The following is a 21,081-nucleotide window of genomic DNA, read 5'->3' on the forward strand; positions in this document are numbered from 1 at the left end:
CAAAGCTTAAAGCCCAGCAGAGAGAGAGCAGCAGGAAAGACCGTAAAAAACAGGCTGTCTTTTGTCTGCTATCGACGAGGAGCGAGGTGCGCAACGATGCGGTGGCTGTGGATAAAAAAAGACCAGGCTATATCCCGTGTCTACATTTATAGCCGAACTCCTCCGGTGATTAACACGGGGTGGGGGGATATACGCGTTCGGTAACACGACTAGAAGAGTGGGGGGGGGGGGGGGAAACCTTTCCGTGGGTCGATCGAGAAGCTCGATCGATTATTTGGCCGTCGTGAAAGCCAACCCTAGAGGGAAGACGACGGCGCTCCACCGACGCCACGGCGCGCTGACCACAGTCCGAGCGGCCGCTGCGACACCGCGCTGCGCGCACCGAGCGGACGGCCACCGCGGCGAGACGCGGACAAATCAACAGGAAGTCGACAGGGGGGTGGGGGGGAACAACAACAAAACGTCTGGCCTTACCTTCTAAATCCGAGCCCAACTCTCCTGTCAAATAAATGATGAAGTCATGAACTAGTGGCGCGCTGGTCGGGGTGTATATGGACGGCGGAGCTGCCGATTCCTCCTCCACCTCTCCGTCCCGGAGGGTCTGCAAACACTCTGCACGGAATTTGGGGGCGTCGCTCAAAATGCGAAGTGGACTCTGCAGCCGGAGACCGTGGTCAGCGCGACCCCGTAATGCCCACGGAAACAGCACCGACGACACGGACGCACATCGTCACTACGTGGACTGTGGAATGTTTAATGAGAGTCTGCGTCCTCATGTGTGTGTGCGTCCATCCATCTGTGAGAACACGGAGAGCATCAGGGCATTAGATGTGTTATTATACCAGAATGAAATACTATTATTTACAACTGGTTAGACTGTGAAATAATAAAATGTGTGTGTGTGTGTGTGTGTGTGTGTGTGTGTGTGTGTGTGTGTGTGTGTGTGTTCAGAAAACAAGAGGGAAAATGTGTGACAATGAAATTCAAAAGAAAAAAGAAAATGAGAATATTTTCAGTACAATAGTCATTTATTGGTAAAAACACACATGAATTACCAACAATATGATTAAAACATATTCCTTTGTTTGTTTGTGTGCGTGTCTCTGATGCAATGTTGTCTGGTGTGTGTTGTTATTTATCTCTGTAGTTTAGAAAATAAGCAGGAAGTTAGTGTTAAGGAAAGACCATAAAAACTTTTTTTTTTATTCTAACATATGTGAAAGTAACCCATCAAGACTTATTTATACACACACTATATTAAATATTTTTTTTTTAATTTATAGGTAATATTATAACATGGTTGTTTTTCAACATGACTATCCATACATACATACTAAACGCCACATACAAACGCGGGACATTAAGGTGACACCCATCAGTTCGGTCAGAATACCCACTGGGATGCGGGGCGCACACCGACGGTGTTGTTGCGTGGAGGTGCGTGTCCGTCCCTCCGCGCTGACTCCTCTCAGGATGCTGGAGTCCACTCCACCTCTTCTGAGAGGCCTCCGTCGGATCTGGCACGCAGCCAGATCCGCCGTGCGCGTCAATGTGTGTGTGCGTACGCGCGTAGGGGGGGGGGTGTCACTATGGGAGCAGGGGCCCACCGTACACTCGAGCACACTCTGGCCTGGACGATCCGCGTTGACGCAGCGCCCCCCAGCGGCCGCCGAAGGAAACAGCCGCGTCTTAAAATGGCCACTGGTGCTGGTGGACACTGCAGAGCGGCATCCACCCCCTCACCCCCCCACCCCACCCCACCCCCCCACAGGGCTGCTCACTCATTACCCGCGGATAATCCATCAACGCGCCGCTCAGCCTCGCTGACGACAGACACCAAGAGCGTTTTGTAACGAGAGAGAGAGGGGGGGGGGGGCACGCAGACAAATGTGAAGTCATCGTGAAAAAAATCACGCTTACAGATGAGATCAACAGGTTTTATTCTCCCTGTACAGAACAGTGATCATCACAGCCAGAAGAGATAAATCAAACACTTCACACCGAAAAATACGTTCAGAAAGCAGGAACAGCCGACAAATAGCAGATAGTGTTTCAGTGCTCAAAGATCCAGGCGTATTATTTTAAGGATAACTTCTACACTTCCTGGACTGAAGTGTTTTTAACATTCGTCCAACGTCCAGTTCACAGGGGGAACATTTAAATATGCAGAACAGACTCCAAAAGCTGCCAGTTCATGATGTTCCGACCACCTGCTCAACACCTGGAGCAGACAAGACGGAGCGCACGGCGACAAGACGGAGCGCACGGCGACGCCTGACAGGAAGACCTGACGTCTCCACGGCCGGATGGAATCACAGGAGAATTTGAGCCGAGCTTTTGTTTTCTCTCGTCCTAAATACTGAGCAGTGCCTCCATGTGTGACTGTCAAAGTCCCTTCTTTATCTGTCCGCGCATGACCTTTGACTCCAAACTCACGTCGGTCGATGTAGGAAGTAGGACGTGCGAAAATTAATTCAAAACTCACGGCAAGCGCTCTAACTTTTACCAGACACAGATTATTGTCATGTTTTAATCTACGTCACACAGCAATTATGAAAACGACTGGACAAGCTGGAGCCAGGAATACGACGAGTCTGTAGGGGGGGGGGGTTTATCTGTCGGTTGTTTAAGCGTCCTTCCTCTTGATGATGAGAGGTCCGACGTTGTCGCCCGTCTCCTCGTTGTGTTTGGCGTGGGCGCCGTCACAGTAAGGGAACTGCAAGGAGAATAAAGAATAAAGCTTTGATAAATAAAGCTTAGAATAAAGCAGCTGCTCTAGTTAGGGTAGGGCTGTGGAAAACATCTGAGCACGATTAGCCAATCACAGGTTCATCTGGGACTACGACGCACCAGTAGATGTTTTTAACGTTTTTAAAGGTTTTTAACGGCTTCATGAATCTCTGGGTTAATTTTCAAATGTGACTTCTTCAAAAAAAGGCAAGTTACCAAATCAGTTAAGAATATAATCCTGACAAAAAGTACAGCAGTCACGTCAGCGGGCGCTAAAAGCTGAAGATTGGCACTGAAGTCACAAGAGAACATGTGACTGAAATGTGACTAGCACGTGAAAAACTGTGGAGAAATCAGCGGATCAAACGTTGATTAGTGTCCAAAGAGTCACACAACAAGCTAACGTCACATAATGATGGATCTGAAACGGGCGTCTGACCTTCTTTGACTTCCAGCAGCGACAGTACACAGCCTTGGTGCCGATGTCCTCCATGTCGAAGCTGTGGACCACCTTGGGGCTGTCTTTGCTGATGGACGTGTTCACCTGGCCCTTCTTACAGCTGCGTTTGCTGACGTACAGGCCGAGCAGGAAGCCGCCGACGGCCGTGACCAGAGCGATCGGAACGGCGACTGCAAAGTGTTCTAGAGCCGAGCAGAGGAGTCGTGATTAGGTCCTGGCACAGGAAGCAGCTCTAAACCGGTTTGTATTTGTTGTAGAGAGGAGAACACCAATGAGTCATTCATAATGACTGAAAGATCCGTTAAGCAGGATGGATCACTTAAAAAAGGTTTTGAACTCAAGTGTTCTGCTCCTTCTGCTGGTATTACACAGCCTGGTCCCAACAAAGTACAATCTTTACATTAATAAACTTAACACAGTACTAGTAAACAGTTTGGTCCTGTTTACATCCTCTTACCCATCTTGAACCCAATTGACCTGGTGCAAATCAGACTAAATATTTGGACCACAACTGGAATTCTTAGAATCCAAATGATGCCTCATCATAGTCCAGATGGGAATTAAAGATACAGAAAAAGAATTCTCGCAAAATAAAACCCCATCTCTAAAATTGGGGTGATGGCATGTCCGTTTTTACTTTAAACACAAGTGTTCTGAGGTGAAATGTGGATTCATTTCAGCAGATATGTCTAGTTGTTGAACTAAATAGGAGGTAAATTCCATCATTGAAGTGCTTCTTTTAATTTCTCACCGGTTGAGAACTAAAACGTGTCTGCAGGCTGTTGATGTCTTAGTTGGAGGAGTCATGTCAGAATGTCAGAAAGGCTTCCAGCTGGAGGTTCTTCACCTGCTGGTCTCTCAAGCAGCGACCCTATTTTATAATTTTTTTATTTCATCACCTCCTATTAGCATCCAAAGACTAGCAATCTGGAAAGGAATGTCAGGATCTGGCCCTCCTGGATCAGCAGGTTTCCTGCCCAGCCGCTGGAGCAGCCCTGCTCCCGGCCTGCATGCAGCTGCCTGTGGATCCTCTACCGGAGCAGAACCACCAGAGAACCTCCAGGAACGGAACGCGTCCCAACAGCTGGCCGGACAGCTACCAGCTAGTCATGCGATGTTTGTTGACATTGCAAATGGAACTAAAATAAAACTTTTGGAATCGAAATATTTTTATTCAACTTAAATGTCATGTATTGAATTTTGTCATGAATTTCCCGGGAGCAAACGCAAAGTTGGAGCGGACGGTCCCTCCACCGGTGCCGTCAGATCCCAGACATCTACATGTAGCTGCAAACGAGGGCGTTCGTCCAATGCTAACGGCTAACGGCTAACAGCTAAGCCTCACCTTTCGACAGCCGGAACCCCGAGCTGGCCGCTGCGGCCACCGGAACGGCGGACAGGTCTGGGCCGGCCATGCTTTCCCCCGGACTGGGTTGACTGCGGTCAGCGATCAGCAGCAAGGTCAAACGAGGAGTGTTTCCTAAGTCCGTCTGGCCCGGAAGGGCCGTGTGCGTGTCTGACGTCACCACAGAGCGACCAATCAGATCTCAGGAGGGAGTTGTTTTACTAAGTCAAGAGAACTACCCGGGAGTCCAATGTACTTCCGGCTTCGCTTTAGCGCCACAAGTACTTTGAGAGTACAAGATGGACTATCTTGGAAATAGTGGCGTGTTTAGAGAAAACTGTCAGATGGTTTGTTGACATGTCACAAAAGCGAAGTGTGTAATTATACTTTAAGTCCTTTTTTATATTCAACAGTCCTGTAATCTAAATAAAGTACCAAGATTGGCACTAAAGGTCTTCTTGATAATAGCCTGATTCTAACTCCAACGGCCTTCTACGTTGTTTTTAAAAAAAAAACTATTTTCGACGGTGAGCCAAAACAACCTTTCTACTTGTGATAGGATTATTTAATCAGAGGAATTTAAGAGTATTTTAGAATACTGTACAGTACTCGACTGCTAAAGCAACAGGAAGGGGTCTAAACACAGAAGCACCACCAGGGGGCAGCACCGAGACCTAAGTCAACATCTGAATGCAAACAATACTATAACGCTTCAATTTACACCGCCCGGCCAAAAAAAAAAAAAAAAAAAGTCACCGTTTGGTTTTCAATAAGCAGTGTTATGATCAGGGGTTGCTTCGGTTGGTCAAGTCTAGGCTCAGCAATATTATTCAGCAAAAGATAAGTCAGCTGAGTATCTGAATGTACTGAAGGACCAGGCTATCAAAACAAAACAAAAAGGATTATTTCTCCCGGATGGCACCATCATATTCCAGGACAACAATGCCAAAATTTATCGGACTCTTAATTGTGAAAGAGTGGTCCAGGGAGTATGAGGAATCATTTTGACACATCGATTGGCCCCCACAGTCCTGAGCTTAACCCCATTCAAAGTCTATGGGATGTGCTGGAGAAGACCTTGCAGAGTGGTTTGACTCCTATTGTAAATACAAGAACTCGGCCAAAAATGAATGCAATTCTGGACAGAGATAAATGCTGTGACGTTGTACGAGGTTGTCGAAACAATGCCGCGGCAAATGCACACTGCAATCAAAGCTACAGGTAGTCCCAGGAAATATTAGTGTGACTTTTTTTTGGCCGGGCAGTGTATTTGCTGACAAAATCTTTTGAACTCATAAATGCTCATACATAGCTGTTTATAGATAATAAAATGAATATTTTTTACTTTATCGATTAACCAATGTAGAGAATTTTAAATTTAATGTTAAAGAATGTAAAGGTAATGATTTAAGGATCATTGCTATATTTTGCATGAAAAAAAGTGCTAACATAGCAACAGCAGATTATATTTAACCTCTTAAATTCCTGTAAAATGTCCCTTTCCTCCATTTTCATGTCCTCTAAAGAGGACAGAAGAATGAGTCAACACAGGAGCCATAGGTTTTATTACACAGTTTAATCAACACACAAAGCTCAAAGAGCCTCTCAGGTAATTCAATATACAGGTTTTGTGCAAGAAGAGTGGGTTCTCCTCGCACCCAGAGCCCAAGCCAGTCCCATAGCCTTTTATGATGTTAGCTTCTAATTTAACAATAACAAAAAAGAAAAAAAAATGAAAAAGAAAAAAAACAAAACCTAAGGGGTTATGGGGGGATAAAACACAGGTTAATCTAAGTAAAACAAGTTGCTTAAATAACTGGTCCAGAATCTCCACTTTGTGTGTGATGAAGAAAAATTGGTGGTAGTGGTGGGGGTGACATGGGGTTACATTTGTGCGTGCATGTATGTCTATGTGTGTACAAAGGAGTCAACTTGGGTGAGATGGAGAAGGGGGAGGGTCAGGAGCGGGAGGCATGGGGCTAAATTCAAGTCCTTCCACATAATCCAACAGAAGACCAAGTCGGCCATGTGCATTTTGTTCCATTTTACATAGCCTGAAATGATTTTTATGTATTTATTGTATAAAACAGAGCGCCTTCAACTCACATGCGATAACTGCGTTCTTAAATTGTCACCTCTACAGATGGAATTATAGGGTCAACAAAAAAAGAAAAAGAAAAAGCACAGTGTAAAAATTCCTCCTTCCTATTATCTCCCACCCCGTTTAAAAAAATCAGGGAAATACAGAAAAAAACGTCCCCTCTAATTTTTACAGATTCTCAAAGGAATGCTTCTAGTTACTATGTCTGGGGGGGGGGGGGGGGTTGGGGGGTCAGGTGAGGCAGGCGTGTGTTCGATAGTGGGGACAGCCCCAGCATGGTGACAAAAGCGAACAAAATACGTGAGTCAGGAAATGGGGTCAGAGGTCACAAGGGAGGGTGGAGATGAAACAGGAGCGGAGAGAGATGGGTGTTAGCATTACAAGCTGACAATATGTACACTGGATTGTGAAGTGGGGGCTGGGAGGTAGGTGGGGAGGGGGGGCAGGATGAAATCGAGGGACAACGCAGGAGGTGGGAGTGGCAGAGGGAGTTTTTACAGGAACTCTGGTGAAGGGGAGGCATGGCTCAAAGAAAGCACTCCAATGGAAACCAACAAGATCTTTAAACTTTTCATTACTTTGAATGGTTTTTTGTTTGTTTTCTCTTTACGTCTGAAGCTCCCCTAACCTTATGTTGTAGAGGTGGTTGGCCATGATTCTACCCCAACACTACATTGCATACTTTTGTGTCCATTCCCGAGCTATTTTGTTGTACCTGTGAACAAGCAGACACAGAAAGAGAAGGCCAGTTGTTAGTTGTTCCTGTTTTTTCAGCTGGTTGCCATCCTCCTAACCCCTCATCCTCATCTCCAGCAAAAATTCAACATGTTTGTTGCCAAATTGAACGGAGTCAATCCTGTTAACCAATCAGTAACATGAGGATCTGTGTGACATCACAGTCGTCATCACACACTCTGCTGCATGCTAACGTTTAGCATTGGATTCATTTCCTGTCAGCCAAAACCCAGTTTGACTTCAACAGCATCATGATTGTGGAAGACACAAATCAAAATAGTAATTTTAAATATAATGTGAAAGATAAACCATGCTTGCTGAAAACATGTTAAGGTATATATTTCATTATTATGGGATAGCCATGTTAGCAGAGATTTGCATCATCAGTGAAGAAGTTCCTCGGTTAATATTAACACCTAGCAGCTACATGTTGCGATGTTGAATGTGATCTAACGTTGTGGATCTCACTCACTTTTCCCTGTCCGTCTTGTAGATGCGGGCGATCTCGGGTACTAAGGGGTCGTCCGGGTTTGGGTCGCACAGCAGAGAGCAGATGGACAGGAGGACTAGAGTGGACCGGGCCGGGGTGGAGAGAAAACTGATCAGTGTTCACAAATAAAACGTGTCATCGTCACAATCCTACATCATCTTCCTGAAGATAATATCGGATGAAAGTAAAAGATATTGGTTTATGTCTCTGAATCTGTTGATAGCACAGGTTTGACATTTAAAACCTGTTGAGCATGGGTACACACATGTCACCAGATGGAGAGCTGAGTCTGACATTTACAGACAGACACTTCAGTTTAATACAAGCACCTCTGCATGACCACTATTAGAACCTGTGGGAAATGTTTTCATGTAAAAAGGAAAACCACATTCCTACTGTCCGTTTATTCTCAGCATCCTGCTGATGAAGACAGATGTATTGACCATTTCTCAGTTTAAAGTTTTAAAACACGAAGACCAGAGAGAATCCTCCTACCTTTGGAGATGGTGAGAGCTGGAGACCACTGTGATCGCAGGATGTCAAGACAAATGCTGCCGTTGCTGTTAATATTTGGGTGGTAGATTCTTGTGGTAAATGCAACCTGAAAACAGATGGAGAGAGCAGAAATGTGGGGCGAGTGGTGAGGAAGAAGGGCAGATGAGGGGAACAAGAGGAAGTCATTCAGCAGTGACGGACATACTGAATCTTCATAGTTGTTTTCACTATACACCCCCTGGTTTGGTTCTTGATCTATTTTGGGTTTCCCCTGCAGACAGGATTTGTAAATGCAGGCAGAGCTGATATTGGGTCTTTGGGGAGAACTTGTTCTAGTAGTTAGAAAAAACAGATGAGCCCTGTAGCATCTATTAGCTAACACGTTCTAGTCTATACTCAAATGCTGCTAACTTCTTACAAACGGTTTCTAGTTTCTCTGCTCTGCTAGCACCGACGGTCCCTTTCCTTTCGATCACCGAAAAACATGTAGGACATCAAGTGTTTCACATTCTTAATTACAACAAGGGACCGAACTCTGCGGGCAGTGACACGAAGACATGTAGAACAACCATGAAATGACTAGCGGCGGTTTTCTCCAGCATGAAAACCTCAATGGGGCGGTAGTGATGGAAGGAATAGAGCCGTTTTATTGGTACCATCCAGACTTTCTCAAGGCGGAAATGTGAAAAATGAGTGCTTGGTGGAAAAGAAGTTTTTGTGTGACTGTGTGTAAGTCGTTCTTACCTTTGGCGGTTTGAAGGGGTAGTCTGTGGGGAAGTGTATAGTCAAGAAGAAAACCCCGCTCTGGTAAGGACTGTCATTCTAACGTCGGGGGAGAGAAACCGGTTCAGTTTATGAGGCAGGATGAAAAAAGTTCCAAAACAAAACATGAACTCTGACGCTGTGATTACTGTCAAAAATGTGACCTCTCAAACTAAACTAGGAAAGCAGCACATTTAGTTGATGTTCTCTGTCTGGATTTGCTTTTACATCGTTTATGACGTTTACAGGATGAAAGATTCTGGATTAAGACTATCAGGCGGCGTCAGGTTGTGTCCAGGAGAATACTTACCGGTCCCATTATTGTGGCTTGCCAGTGAAACACTGAAAGAAAAGAAAAACAAAAAATGTTGAGAAACTGTTACGGGACAATAGGGGTGTGTTGTGAGCAAAGTATCGATTAAAGCAAGTGTTCATTGTTAATGATTAAGAAATATTTAGAAAAGGTAGACTCATGTTCTATTGAACATATGAGTACCATAAGTTAAAGGGTCAGGGCAGCAAAAACACAATATTTTTAGAAAACAATTTAATGGGGAAAAACATTCTGATGAGGAGGATCAAAATCAGACTGAAAAACCAACCAACTGCAGCAGTCATGTGTACGTATAAAACGTTGCTCTTTATGAGTTCCCAGGGTGCTGTTATCTAAACATATGTATGAAGCTGGAGAACCTGACACCGCTGAAACATTAAAAAAAACAGTTGGCTCTTCCTTCCCATACCAAAACCTGTCAAACACAGTGAGCCCATCTCCATTTACAGAATGCACTCTATTCTTATGACAGTTGTTATCATCATGTAAAGTATTTCAATGACACAAAGAAGACTTGAGCAAATATGTCCACACATTTAAAACGATTTTGAGAGCAAGCATCATAGAGATATATAGATATGGTAGGGACAGTGAAATACGAAAAAGCCACATTCTAGACCACTGACAAACAAATGCATCATCTCTTCAAGGGTAGAATGTACTGTTTAAATACTTGAGATTGTGTTATATTTACATTTGAACTTGCTTTTAATCATTTCACTGCGGAGAGCACTTATTTAATGAAGCTACTTTTTGAAATGAAGTTTCTACATCTCCTGCCTGTTACCAAAGAGAAACTATCCCTCAGTTTGAATACCATGAACATTAAAAGGTGGTGAATTGCTAATTTTACTTCTGAAAATCAAAGAAGTGACAATGAAAACATAATAACTATTATTCCGAACCAGCCAACCGTTACATGTATGACTGTAAGTCTAACATCTTGTTATCATTAAGCCCCCATCAGATGAGTGTGCGGCCCATCTGAGTTCCCCGTCAACATATTTTATTCATTCTTAGATCTTTAACAGTCCTGTTAGAAATCATTGTGCTGGTGTGTACAGACGATCGATAGAAAACTGATTGATATGTTTTCCTCCCATTGATGTTGAGGTCTATCAAAGGATAGACTGGCATTTTAAAGTTGATCTCAACACTGAAATATAGAATCAAATCCTCTCCATCTGAACAGATTTACCGTTATACCGTTTATCAGTGTTTGCAGCGTGCCAACATGCTCCTCATTTCTCTCAGGATGTTACACATCCTGTGTTTGCACAGCCTATATTAAAAACATGATTAAGCACATGAGGGATTGTTTTTGGAATTTCTCTCAGTCTGGATAGGAGGTCTCCACAAAGGAGCGTCAGAAAAAGATAAAGACTATTTATGCTGAACAGCAGAAACGTGAGACTAACGGTGTATCGCTGAGCAAATGACAAGGTGACGTGAGTAGCAACCACAACGGAGTGCGTCTTGTTACTGTAGTTACTGTTACAGGCTGGCTTTGGTGTGAAAAAAGATGAGTGTGTAATGCTTCGACAGCAACTGTCCACGTAACCCACCCAGTGAATTACTTTTTCTTGCTATCCCCTCACAAAAAAACTTGTGCTGGTTAACCACAAGGGGAAATTTCCATAGACATATTCAGGACTAGAAGGCACTAGAAGGCTGCTAGCAGCTGGTGAGCAGCAGCATAGCGTGTTTGACTGAGGGTGCAAACTGCTAGCAGAACTCATAGCTTACACCAGGACTAAACACACAGCAGGAGTTTCTGTTCAGATGAGCGTGACGTGTTTAACAGAAGTTTGCAGTTTATCGTGAGACGACAGTAAATAAATGCACTGAAATATTTCAGATGAGTAGTTTGGAGGTTTAAGTAATTGTGAGTTTGAAGAAAGACACATTTATCATAAGACTTGTAATAAATTGCAGAATATTGTACCCTTTGAAATATAATGTATAGAATAGCACAGAACGATGGCTAACCCACCAAATTAGTATATAATAATAATAATAATAATAATAATAATAATAATAATAATAATGGGTGAAGGACTCTTGGGAGAACGACTGGGATTAAGTGGGATTCAAACTACTAACCTTAAGGTTACTGGAAACCCACTCTACCACCTAAGCTGCATAATTGTGAGCTATCACTAGCAGGCTATGGGGGGTTTTTTTTAGACCTGTTTCTTGTGACTGATCAAGAACCTTAACAAATTCAGACGTCTTTTTCTAATGATGTCATAACCTCTACTATGTGTTTATCAGAGGACAAGAGAGGCTAAGAGGAAGTGGTCAGACATGACGATTTAATATTGCGCAGCTCATTTCAGATCTCTTGTGTAACAGTTGTATCTTTGTGGGTCACTAGTGCCATCAGAACCTTTGGATTTCAGCACTATCAGCTGTAATGTCATCAGAAAATGTAGATTTCTTAGCGAAAACTTGGATGTGATTAAAACATAGCAAGCCCATTGTCAGTCATTCCTCCATTTTTGAATAAATACGATACTAAATATTTGTCAGAAGATAATGTGGATGCATGAATGATCTTTATAAGGCTGAAACGATTCCCAGAATTCCAGTACTCTGATTACTAAAAAAGAATCTGCCTTCAGGCTTTGATTAAATCGAGACAACTATACAGGATACTGTGTTTCATACGGATGCTACAACACATTAGCTCCCACTGCTGTTGTGAGGAATACAAGGCACCGACTGAAAAGGAAGTTCTGGAACAGAAAGAAGATGCAGAGGAGCACAAAGCCCAGACACCACAGAGTAAAAGATGGAAAGTTTCCAAAGTGTGGTATCACATCAACAACGACAACAACAAACAACAACATGGTGAAGTGGAACCAAATGTATTCAACATTTTATATTGTGTTTACAAATAAAAAAACTGAAAAGTAGAATGTGCAAAAATATTGAACCCCTGTTCTCTCAGCTCAGCCAAACCACCCCAGAAGTTCCCTGATGACTTCTGAATGATCCAAAGTTGACCTAAATGACAACAATGACAGAGTTCCCCTATGTGTCATTTGGTCTCACATTTGCACGTCCTACTTTTCAGTTTTTTAATTTGTAAACACAATAGACAATGTTGAATAAATTTGGTTCCGCTTCACGATTGTGTCTCACATGTTGTTGATTCTTGAAAAATATTTTCAGTTTGTTATCTTTAAGTTTGAAGCCTGAAATGTGGCAAAATGTCAACATGTTTTTGGGGGGTCAATACTTTCGCAAGGCACTGTAAATTGAAAGCATTCAGTAGTCTATGCACGCACTTCACAGAGTGGAGCTAGCTTTAACAACATGTTAGCAGTAACACTAAACACATGAACCTGGTTTCTAGTTCAGATTAAAGCGAGTGAAGTTTCACTAATTCATCCCTCTTCGAGAAGACGACACAATTGTAATCTTAATCAATTGTAATATTAATTGTCTTGTCTTCAGCAGCTTATCCACCTTGTGGGTCACCGGTTACACTGGAGCCTATCTCGGCTAGCTGAAAAGTGGGGTACACCCTCAACACGTCGCCAGCACATCAAAGGGCCACGCATTGACAACACACTCACGCTTATGGACAATGTGGTGTGACAAATTCACCTACACCGCATGTTTCTGTGGGGGGGAGGAAGCTGGAGAACCAGGAGAGAATCCACGGGGAGAACACAAATTCCACACAGAAAAGAATTGAACCCAGAACTTTGTTCATTCATCCATTTTCTTTTCACCGCTGTATCCGCTGTCGTGGCTCAAGGGAAGCTGGAGCCTATCCCAGCTGGCTAGGGCGTGAGGCAGGGGAAACTCCGGGCCCGACGCCAGTACGCCACAAAGCCACACAGAGACACAGAAAAACACACAGGCACACACTCACACCTACGGTCAATTTTAAACTGGCCAATTAACCTGAAGCACATGTTTTTGGAAGTGGGAGCAAGCCAGAGAACCCGAGTTTAGCCAATAGCACAATATAAAAATTAAACAGTTAATTTTAATTATATTATTAATAATGTCATAACTAGTGCTGTCAGGCGATTAAAAAAATTAATCTAATTACAGGATTTCTAATGAATTAATCTAATTAATCGCATTTTAATCTCATACCTGCTAAAAGCCCCCAAATAAAGAATTTGAATTCTAGGACATTACAAAATTGTAGTGCATGACTAATCAATGGAATGCACCAAGAAGAAAAGATTTAAAATCCACATTTTTATTGGTTGAGTGTGCTTTACAAATGAAATTCAAAAGAAAAAAGGTCAAGCACATCAGCAAACCAATTGGGCCAGGTGCATTTCTGAAAAATGCAATACGAATACAGTTAAATAAAGTAAATAAAATTCAGAAATAAAATAAGGCTGAGTCTCAAATAGGAACATAAGCAGACTCTCAATCAAAATGAATACTAAAGCTGACTCAATACAGCAATTCAAAATGAATGGTATAACATGTCTCTAAATAAGGAAACATGAGTAGCAAGATGCCAACAGGCTTTTCCTTTAAAAGGATAAGCTAACGTTCAACTCTGTGTCCTTGACATGTTTTACATTTAAATGATAAGTTAGGCAGGAGCTGCTTCGGTGATATGAAAATTCTCTTTTACAAAAGGTACAAATAATAATAATAATAATAATAATGAATTAGATTTATATAGCGCTTTTCTGGATACTCAAACACTCTTTACATCGGATCCATTATTCATTCACTCCTCATTCATACTTGATGATGGTAAGCTATGTGTGTAGCCATAGCTGCCCTGGGGCAGACTGACGGAGGCGTCTACAGCGCAGAATCACTGCGTTTTTGTTGATAGTTTCGTCTTTGTTCTTTTTATAAATAAACTTTCCGCCCAAAGGTCCGAGTGGGCTTGCCTTGCTCTCCTGTGTCGCTTCCATCTCTGTTGTCAGTCACTCTGCTTTGACTAGTGGTGCACTTAGGAAGTGACGCCACTGCAGCCTACGGGTCCCTCAATTGGCCAAATTTAAAATGCTTGCGCTTTGACTTGCCACTCGATTAATTGCGTTAATTTTTATAGCGCGTTAATTTGCAGCATAATTAATTCATCTATTAACACGTTAAAGTGACAGCCCTGGTCAAAACTTTTTACTGAGTAAAAAGAAAATAAATTACATATTTTTTAATCAAAATATTATCAAAATATGAGCATAGAGAACTAACCTCTTTACATTTGTTACATCTGCTGACTCGTCTACAAGGATGCTTAATACCGGAGATGCCTGAATTTTTTCTATTAACTTTTTCTCTGCAACTTTGACTAAACTATCCAAAAGTTTGCTTTCTGTGAAGTACGAGTCATAATGCATGCTTTGTTGTTTAATGATATCCACATCAGGTACACCAATGCCATGCATAAGTTCAATGATAGTTTTAAACTTGTTGAAGGGTATATCTTCAGCAGCCATCCATTTCACAACCTCTAAAGTGTTATGTACGTAACATTGAATTGTGTTGTGCGCATAGCTCGCAATACATGAGGCTTTTTCCATAGCTATCAACATGCCTCACCCATGGAAACTATTGCGTCCATTGGTTTACAAATGCTCGGATTTTACTGGTTTTTGCTTGTCTTCTTCTGCCTCTTCATTCTTACTGTCCACAGAAATGTCTTTTTGTCTTCATGAATTTTTGATTGATTTTTATCCATAAAAACACTGATTGTCATTTGTTTTTTTCCGGAGGCACGGTGATAATATAAGACTAACTCGTCGCTCTGTCACTGCTGCGTGCAGAATAAGCAGACGTCGTGTTGGGTTACTCTAAATGCAAGTTGATTTTATCGGGGCTGAATCCCGCAGATGAGTCTCGCGCAAGACATAACGCCAATTTATGGGTTCAAAATTTAAGTGGAGAAATTGATAAATTGTGAATATTTTTTGTTGAATGGAAGAGCATTTTTTCCCAATATTATATTGCGAAAAACAGTTAGCATCGATTTTTTTTATTGTCAGCATTTAAAGCTTGCGTCCCTGGAACGCACGCTGTCCGACGATCGTGCGTCCTCGTCAAAAGTTGTGCGTCAAAGACGCAAGGACGCACGCAAAAGAGAACACCGTGTATATATATATTTATATACTGTATGTACATATATATGTATATATGTAAAACCATACATATATATATATACACATACACACACACACACACACACACATATATATATATATGTTATATATACATATATTTTTATGTGAATATATATTACAACAGTATACAATGGGTATACTGGTGTAAGACAGCTGGTATACTGGTGTAATTCTGCAGGTATACCATATTGGCCCGAATATAAGACTGTGTTTGTTGCATTGAAATAAGACTGAAAAAGAGGGGTCGACTTATAATCAGGGTCGTCTTATATTCGGGCCAACACGGTACTGGTGTAATACTGCAGGTATAGTGGTAAAATATAGCAGGTATACTGGTGTAATACAGCTGGTATACTGGTGTTATACTGCTGGTTTACTGGTTTGATACATGTGGGTACACTGACACCTGTGGAGTCCCACAGGGGTCAGTGTTAGGCCCAATACGACTCATTTCTTTATATCAATGGCATTTGTAATGTGTCAAATATGTTGAAATTTATTTTATTTGCCGATGACACAAATTCAGGGGAAAACCTTCAGCAGCTTTTGGAGGTCACCACCACAGAAATGACTAAATTAAAACACTGGTTTGACATAAATAAATGGCCTTTGAATTTCAGTAAAACCAAGATTATGCTATTTGGAAACCGCACAATAAACATGCAAGTATAAATTATGGTAGATGATGTTAAAATCTGCAGAGTTTATGAAAACACATTTCTGGGCGTACTACTGAACCACATATCTGTTGGAAAGCCCATATAAGTCACGTAAGAACAAAGCTTGCAAGGAGTATTGCGGTTTGGGCTAAAGAAAAACACGTACTGGACCATATATTGCTATACATCTTATATTGTTCACTTGTACCACCGTATCTCAATTATTGTGCAGAGATTTGGGGTAACACCTATAAAGGTAACTTAAAACCATTATGTATTCTACAAAAAAGATGTATTAGAATAGTTAACAAGGTAGGTTATATGGAGCACACTAATAAACTATTTCTACAATCATCTGTCTTGTTGAATACAAAACTATTCAACAAAACTTACAAACTGATGTTTGTAAGGCGTCTTACAAACATCAGAATATTTGTATCCACGAATATCCAACTTAAAAACAACTGGATGTTCGTATTTGGGGGAACTGCTGTAGTTCCCCTTTCAGCTGCAACCCCTGCCAAACAGCACCACTCCATATATGTATCTCCTACACTCATCTCCTGCCTCTCGCCCATTTATTTTTTGCAATTATAGACTGAAATTTAATACATACTGTAAAAAGTGCCCAATTTAAAAATGCTATAGGTTCCCAGAGGCTGTTTGAATTGAATGAATGAACTGAATTGTTTGCAAGTCGCAATATATTAAATTTCAATCTATAATTGCAAGAAGGAACTAGGTGAGATTAGAGAGATGTGCATAAGTAGCGGTGCTGCTCGGCAGGGGTTGCAGCAGAAAAGAGAACTACATATATAACAACTTACGACCAATTCAGCTTACCAACAGTCTCTCAGAACCTATTGTATTTGTAATTTGGACACTGTACCAAAAAAAAAAAAAAAACTTCCTTCACTGAATTCAATGAATGAATGAATTGCAAACAGGGTCAGTAATGCCTGAATCCCTTTCCAAGCTATATGATTTAGATTATAAAATAAAATGAACAAAACATTTGGTAAATTCTGGGTTGACGGCGTGTAAAAATTTGCAACTTTTTGAGTATTTTTACTAATAAATGAGTTAATAGAGGTTAAGATTTTTTTTTTTTAAATGTGGACAAGTTAGGAGAAGTGTAAACAATCCTGAGCTCTCGTCTGACACAAAGAAGACAGATGATGATGATGATGATGATGATGATGATGATGATGATGATGATGATGATGATGAACTTACTGTCATCTCCTACAGGTCCTGCAGAACACTGGGCTGGTGGATCCCGTGCCAAGTCATTCAATTCCTGGGAAGACAAATAAATAGTCAGTTAATCTGTTCCTGCAGTATTTTGAGGCATTTCCAGCATTTTTACAAATATAGTCAATGTATTGGAGTAACATATAATAAAACCTCAACAGGGAATGACAACTCAAAAATACTATGATACAATTCTGAGGAAATTACTAATACTAATCTCAATAACATTGAATCCAGTCAATAAATAAGGATAACAGATGTTTGTAGTATCATAGTGAGAAAAACCAAACCCACACACAAAATAATCAACAAGTAACAGAGCCAATACGAGGTGTCTGCATGGGGTAAAACTAACACTGATAAAGCTTCAAGTACAGCTTTGTCAGTGTTCAACAAAACTGGGTTTTGTTGAAAGAGATGTTGTGACCCTCAGTCTCGTACGTCAACAGAGTAGGTCCACATTTTCATTGTTTTCATGTATTTGTGAATGAACTGAGACAATGATTTTACTACAATCTTCTGCGGGACTCTTGTTGTCCATGTTTATGGTCACACAGCAAACTAATCTTTACTGCTAATACTTGTCCACAACAAACTGTTTCAAAAGCGGTCTTTTGGTAACAATTAATGATTCCCCCCCCAAACACATTTACAAAGACTAGTGATGAGAAATCTCACAATTCAGGATCAACTTTCCTCTTTCAAGCATTCATGGTCTACATTTCATGTGAATCACAGATTGTTATACTATACCCTCCTATTTCTTTTTCCAAATCTATCATGAATTTAATACCGATAGATCCATTAAAATGCCCACAGGCCAACTGAGTAGCCAACTGGATGGCTGTCCCAAATAGTGAAATTATTTTTGTGTTACATTTCAAAAACGACAGATTGTAAACCACCAGCAAAGAAGATCTTTAAGCTTTCATATTGATACATTTAAGCTTTTGATATTTTGCTTTAACACTGCAAATGAGAAATTCACTTACCATTTCCTGCATGGCTATAGTCTACTGGACATTTCAAAACTAAGAAAGTAAATGCAAATAAACAGATTGAGATATTATATTAAAGGCACAAATACCATTATGAAAAAAAAGTGTATGACAAGTAAAAGATACCACATATAATTACTTAAATGTGTGAACAGGATCTAGAAAATTCTCTTAGCATGAAATTGTTAAGTGTTTGATGCAGGAAAATCCCTCCAACTGGACATAGTGCTATGTCATTACAGTGTAATTACTAGTGTATTTTTGTTAAAGCAAGATTGCACAGTTGTCACTGGTGCAGGTGGAATTCTATATTATTTTTGAAGAGTACAATTGAGGATTTCTTTATGAATTAATCTCCTGGTAAATTATATCAAAATCTGTATACGTGTTTAAAAAAAGTAATCAATGCCATAATCGATTACTCAGAGACCCAAATGTCACCTTAACAGTCTGTATGTGTTCAAATTCTACTATAACTCTCCAAATTAATCATAATAAATGATAAACAAATAAAAACAAGTGACAGAAATCTGCATATTTGTGAAGCTAATTTGATGACAAAGCTGAAAACATTTTAGATCAAGACCTTTGTATCTTTCTATACATCAATAGGTAATAAGTCTGAGACAACTAAAGCTAATATTTTCTCTGCGATAATAATAATAATACAATTATTATATGATATGATATAATAACAACTAAAAAGGCAAGTTCTACTAACAGAATATGACTTCAGTGGCTTATAGTTTCAATCGTTACTACATAATACCATTTCTCCTAGAACAGCAGGCAGTACGTGTGACACAATGGTAGCAGGAGAACACAACAGTGCTTTCACTCAAACATCATCCATCCATCCTGAGAGTCTGGTCATTTGGATACAGACCGATGCCATCGAATGCTTCGGTGCAAACATCACAATAAATGCTTATGATGTCAAACGACAGAGACATTATACAAGACTGATCAGCTACATCACGTCATGAGTTTACCCAACCACAATAGGAAAACAAGGCAAACTGCTCTATAACGACCTGCTGTCAGCAACATGGCATCAGGCGAACAACGCGTGGGGCCTGTCTCCCCACGGCTGTACACCGAAACGAGCACTGGCGTTTCCTCGGTGATGTTAATGTATGAATACACGCTATGGGTGATGCCAGATTTAAACAATAACAGATGTAGAATATCAGGAACACATTTCCCATTTTAAATAAGAGACAAAATAGCGTGAAAACGTGGGTTTGATAGGCGCTACCTTCAATCAACCTCTCAAGCTGTCACTCATGAATACCGATCAATTTTAAATACATATTAAACAGACATTTCCACGGGTTATTTACACGGAATACAAAGAAACGGGGATGTATCTCCTTCAAATAAACGCGTGTCCTCTTAGAAGGAGCTAACCTTGCCGCTAGCTCGACAACTTAGCTATCTGTCAAATCAAGGACCGAGTGAACGTTAAGCTCCAGTAACAATAAAACGCTCACCACGTTCACGACGGCACCAGACAAGTGTGACGGGAAATTCTACGTTTACATACAAACCAGTTTCGTTTATTTCCTATGAGGATACGGATTCACTGGAGCAGAATACCCCGACTAGAAGAACCTTTTAATTTTAGCTTGTCCGGGTTAGCCGACTACCGGGACAGATGTTAGCCGGAAACAGCTAACGCACCGCAAATATCACGAGTAACCCGCAGAGCCTTTGCATTCCCTTATACACGGGATAAAAATACATAATTCACAAAAAATAAAAGTACGCCTGTCCGCATGCTGTGACGAGGAAGAGCTCGCCCCGGTGCTTACTGGTGAGTGTAACGGTTCAATTGGCCCGTTTGTAGCAACACTTGTGAACACAGGCGGCGCATCGCTGCTCAGTCGTCACTGGCGATTCACAGACCGTTAGCTGGGATGAACACCAGCTTTTTAGCTTATATATTCGAATTATTTCGAGTTGTATAGACTCGACAACAGACTTAACATAAGACACACGAGAATTTCATCCTTATCGAAACCAGTAAAATCCTGGGCCTCGCCGTTCACTTCCTTACCTTGTGAATTCTTTTCAGAGCCATTGTTGTGCTAGCGGTTCTGTCAGGAAAACGTGCAATTAAAATGGCGATTGATGTCACTGTCCGTTGGTAATGCTACGACTTGGTTATCATAGAAGACCGTAAATAGACCCTCAATTTATCGTTCACAATTATTAGGAGCCACCGATAGAATTTCGAGGCGAAACTGAAATGTAGACGGTGTAGAACCGCGGTCCTTCCACCTACTGCAGCGGCTACCAAATCACTGCGGCCTGCGTCCTGCCAGTAGCCAGAGCACCACTTCCTGTTTGGACCCTTCAAAATAAAACACAGACACTCTCAGATCGATCACTAGTGTCCAATCATGTTTTTACTCTCAATCACCGTGTCTGGATCTACTTTAAGCTCATTATGTAAATTAAACTACACCTGTTTAAAAAAAAAAAAAAAGCATTTGCTTGAAAAATAATCATACTGTACAAATTATTTTGCTATGGGCTTTTTTCTGTCACTTATGTTGAATCAAACCAACCAATAGTCTAAATACACATACAGTATATT

General features: G+C 41.1%; 3 protein-coding genes across 3 annotated transcripts in view; all 3 read right to left on the minus strand.

Annotated features, from left to right (window-relative positions):
• The window catches only part of LOC137602693 (CXXC-type zinc finger protein 5-like), a 2,904-nt gene extending 2,057 nt beyond the window's left edge, over nucleotides 1-847 (minus strand). The window contains exon 1 of the mRNA XM_068325633.1: nucleotides 475-847. The gene's annotated coding sequence lies outside the window, so the exon portion shown is untranslated. The remainder of the gene's footprint in view (nucleotides 1-474) is intronic.
• A 1,076-nt stretch (nucleotides 848-1,923) lies between these two features.
• Nucleotides 1,924-4,715, minus strand: zgc:110843 (uncharacterized protein LOC541492 homolog). Its single transcript, XM_068325551.1, has 3 exons — nucleotides 4,536-4,715; nucleotides 3,170-3,372; nucleotides 1,924-2,716 (listed from the first exon to the last, which is right to left on the minus strand). The coding sequence occupies exons 1-3, from the start codon at nucleotides 4,603-4,605 to the stop codon at nucleotides 2,627-2,629; spliced, it is 363 nt and encodes a 120-aa protein (XP_068181652.1). The 5' UTR covers nucleotides 4,606-4,715; the 3' UTR covers nucleotides 1,924-2,626.
• A 2,128-nt stretch (nucleotides 4,716-6,843) lies between these two features.
• On the minus strand, nucleotides 6,844-20,811 carry ube2d2 (ubiquitin-conjugating enzyme E2D 2 (UBC4/5 homolog, yeast)). Its single transcript, XM_068325571.1, has 7 exons — nucleotides 20,539-20,811; nucleotides 17,464-17,527; nucleotides 9,429-9,460; nucleotides 9,101-9,178; nucleotides 8,357-8,462; nucleotides 7,844-7,937; nucleotides 6,844-7,351 (listed from the first exon to the last, which is right to left on the minus strand). Exons 1-7 carry the CDS (start codon nucleotides 20,560-20,562, stop codon nucleotides 7,306-7,308), a joined length of 444 nt encoding a protein of 147 aa, XP_068181672.1. The 5' UTR covers nucleotides 20,563-20,811; the 3' UTR covers nucleotides 6,844-7,305.
• Between the last annotated feature and the right edge of the window lie 270 nt (nucleotides 20,812-21,081).

Source organism: Antennarius striatus, chromosome 10, assembly GCF_040054535.1.
Source record: "Antennarius striatus isolate MH-2024 chromosome 10, ASM4005453v1, whole genome shotgun sequence".
Classification (NCBI taxonomy): Eukaryota; Metazoa; Chordata; class Actinopteri; order Lophiiformes; family Antennariidae; genus Antennarius; species Antennarius striatus.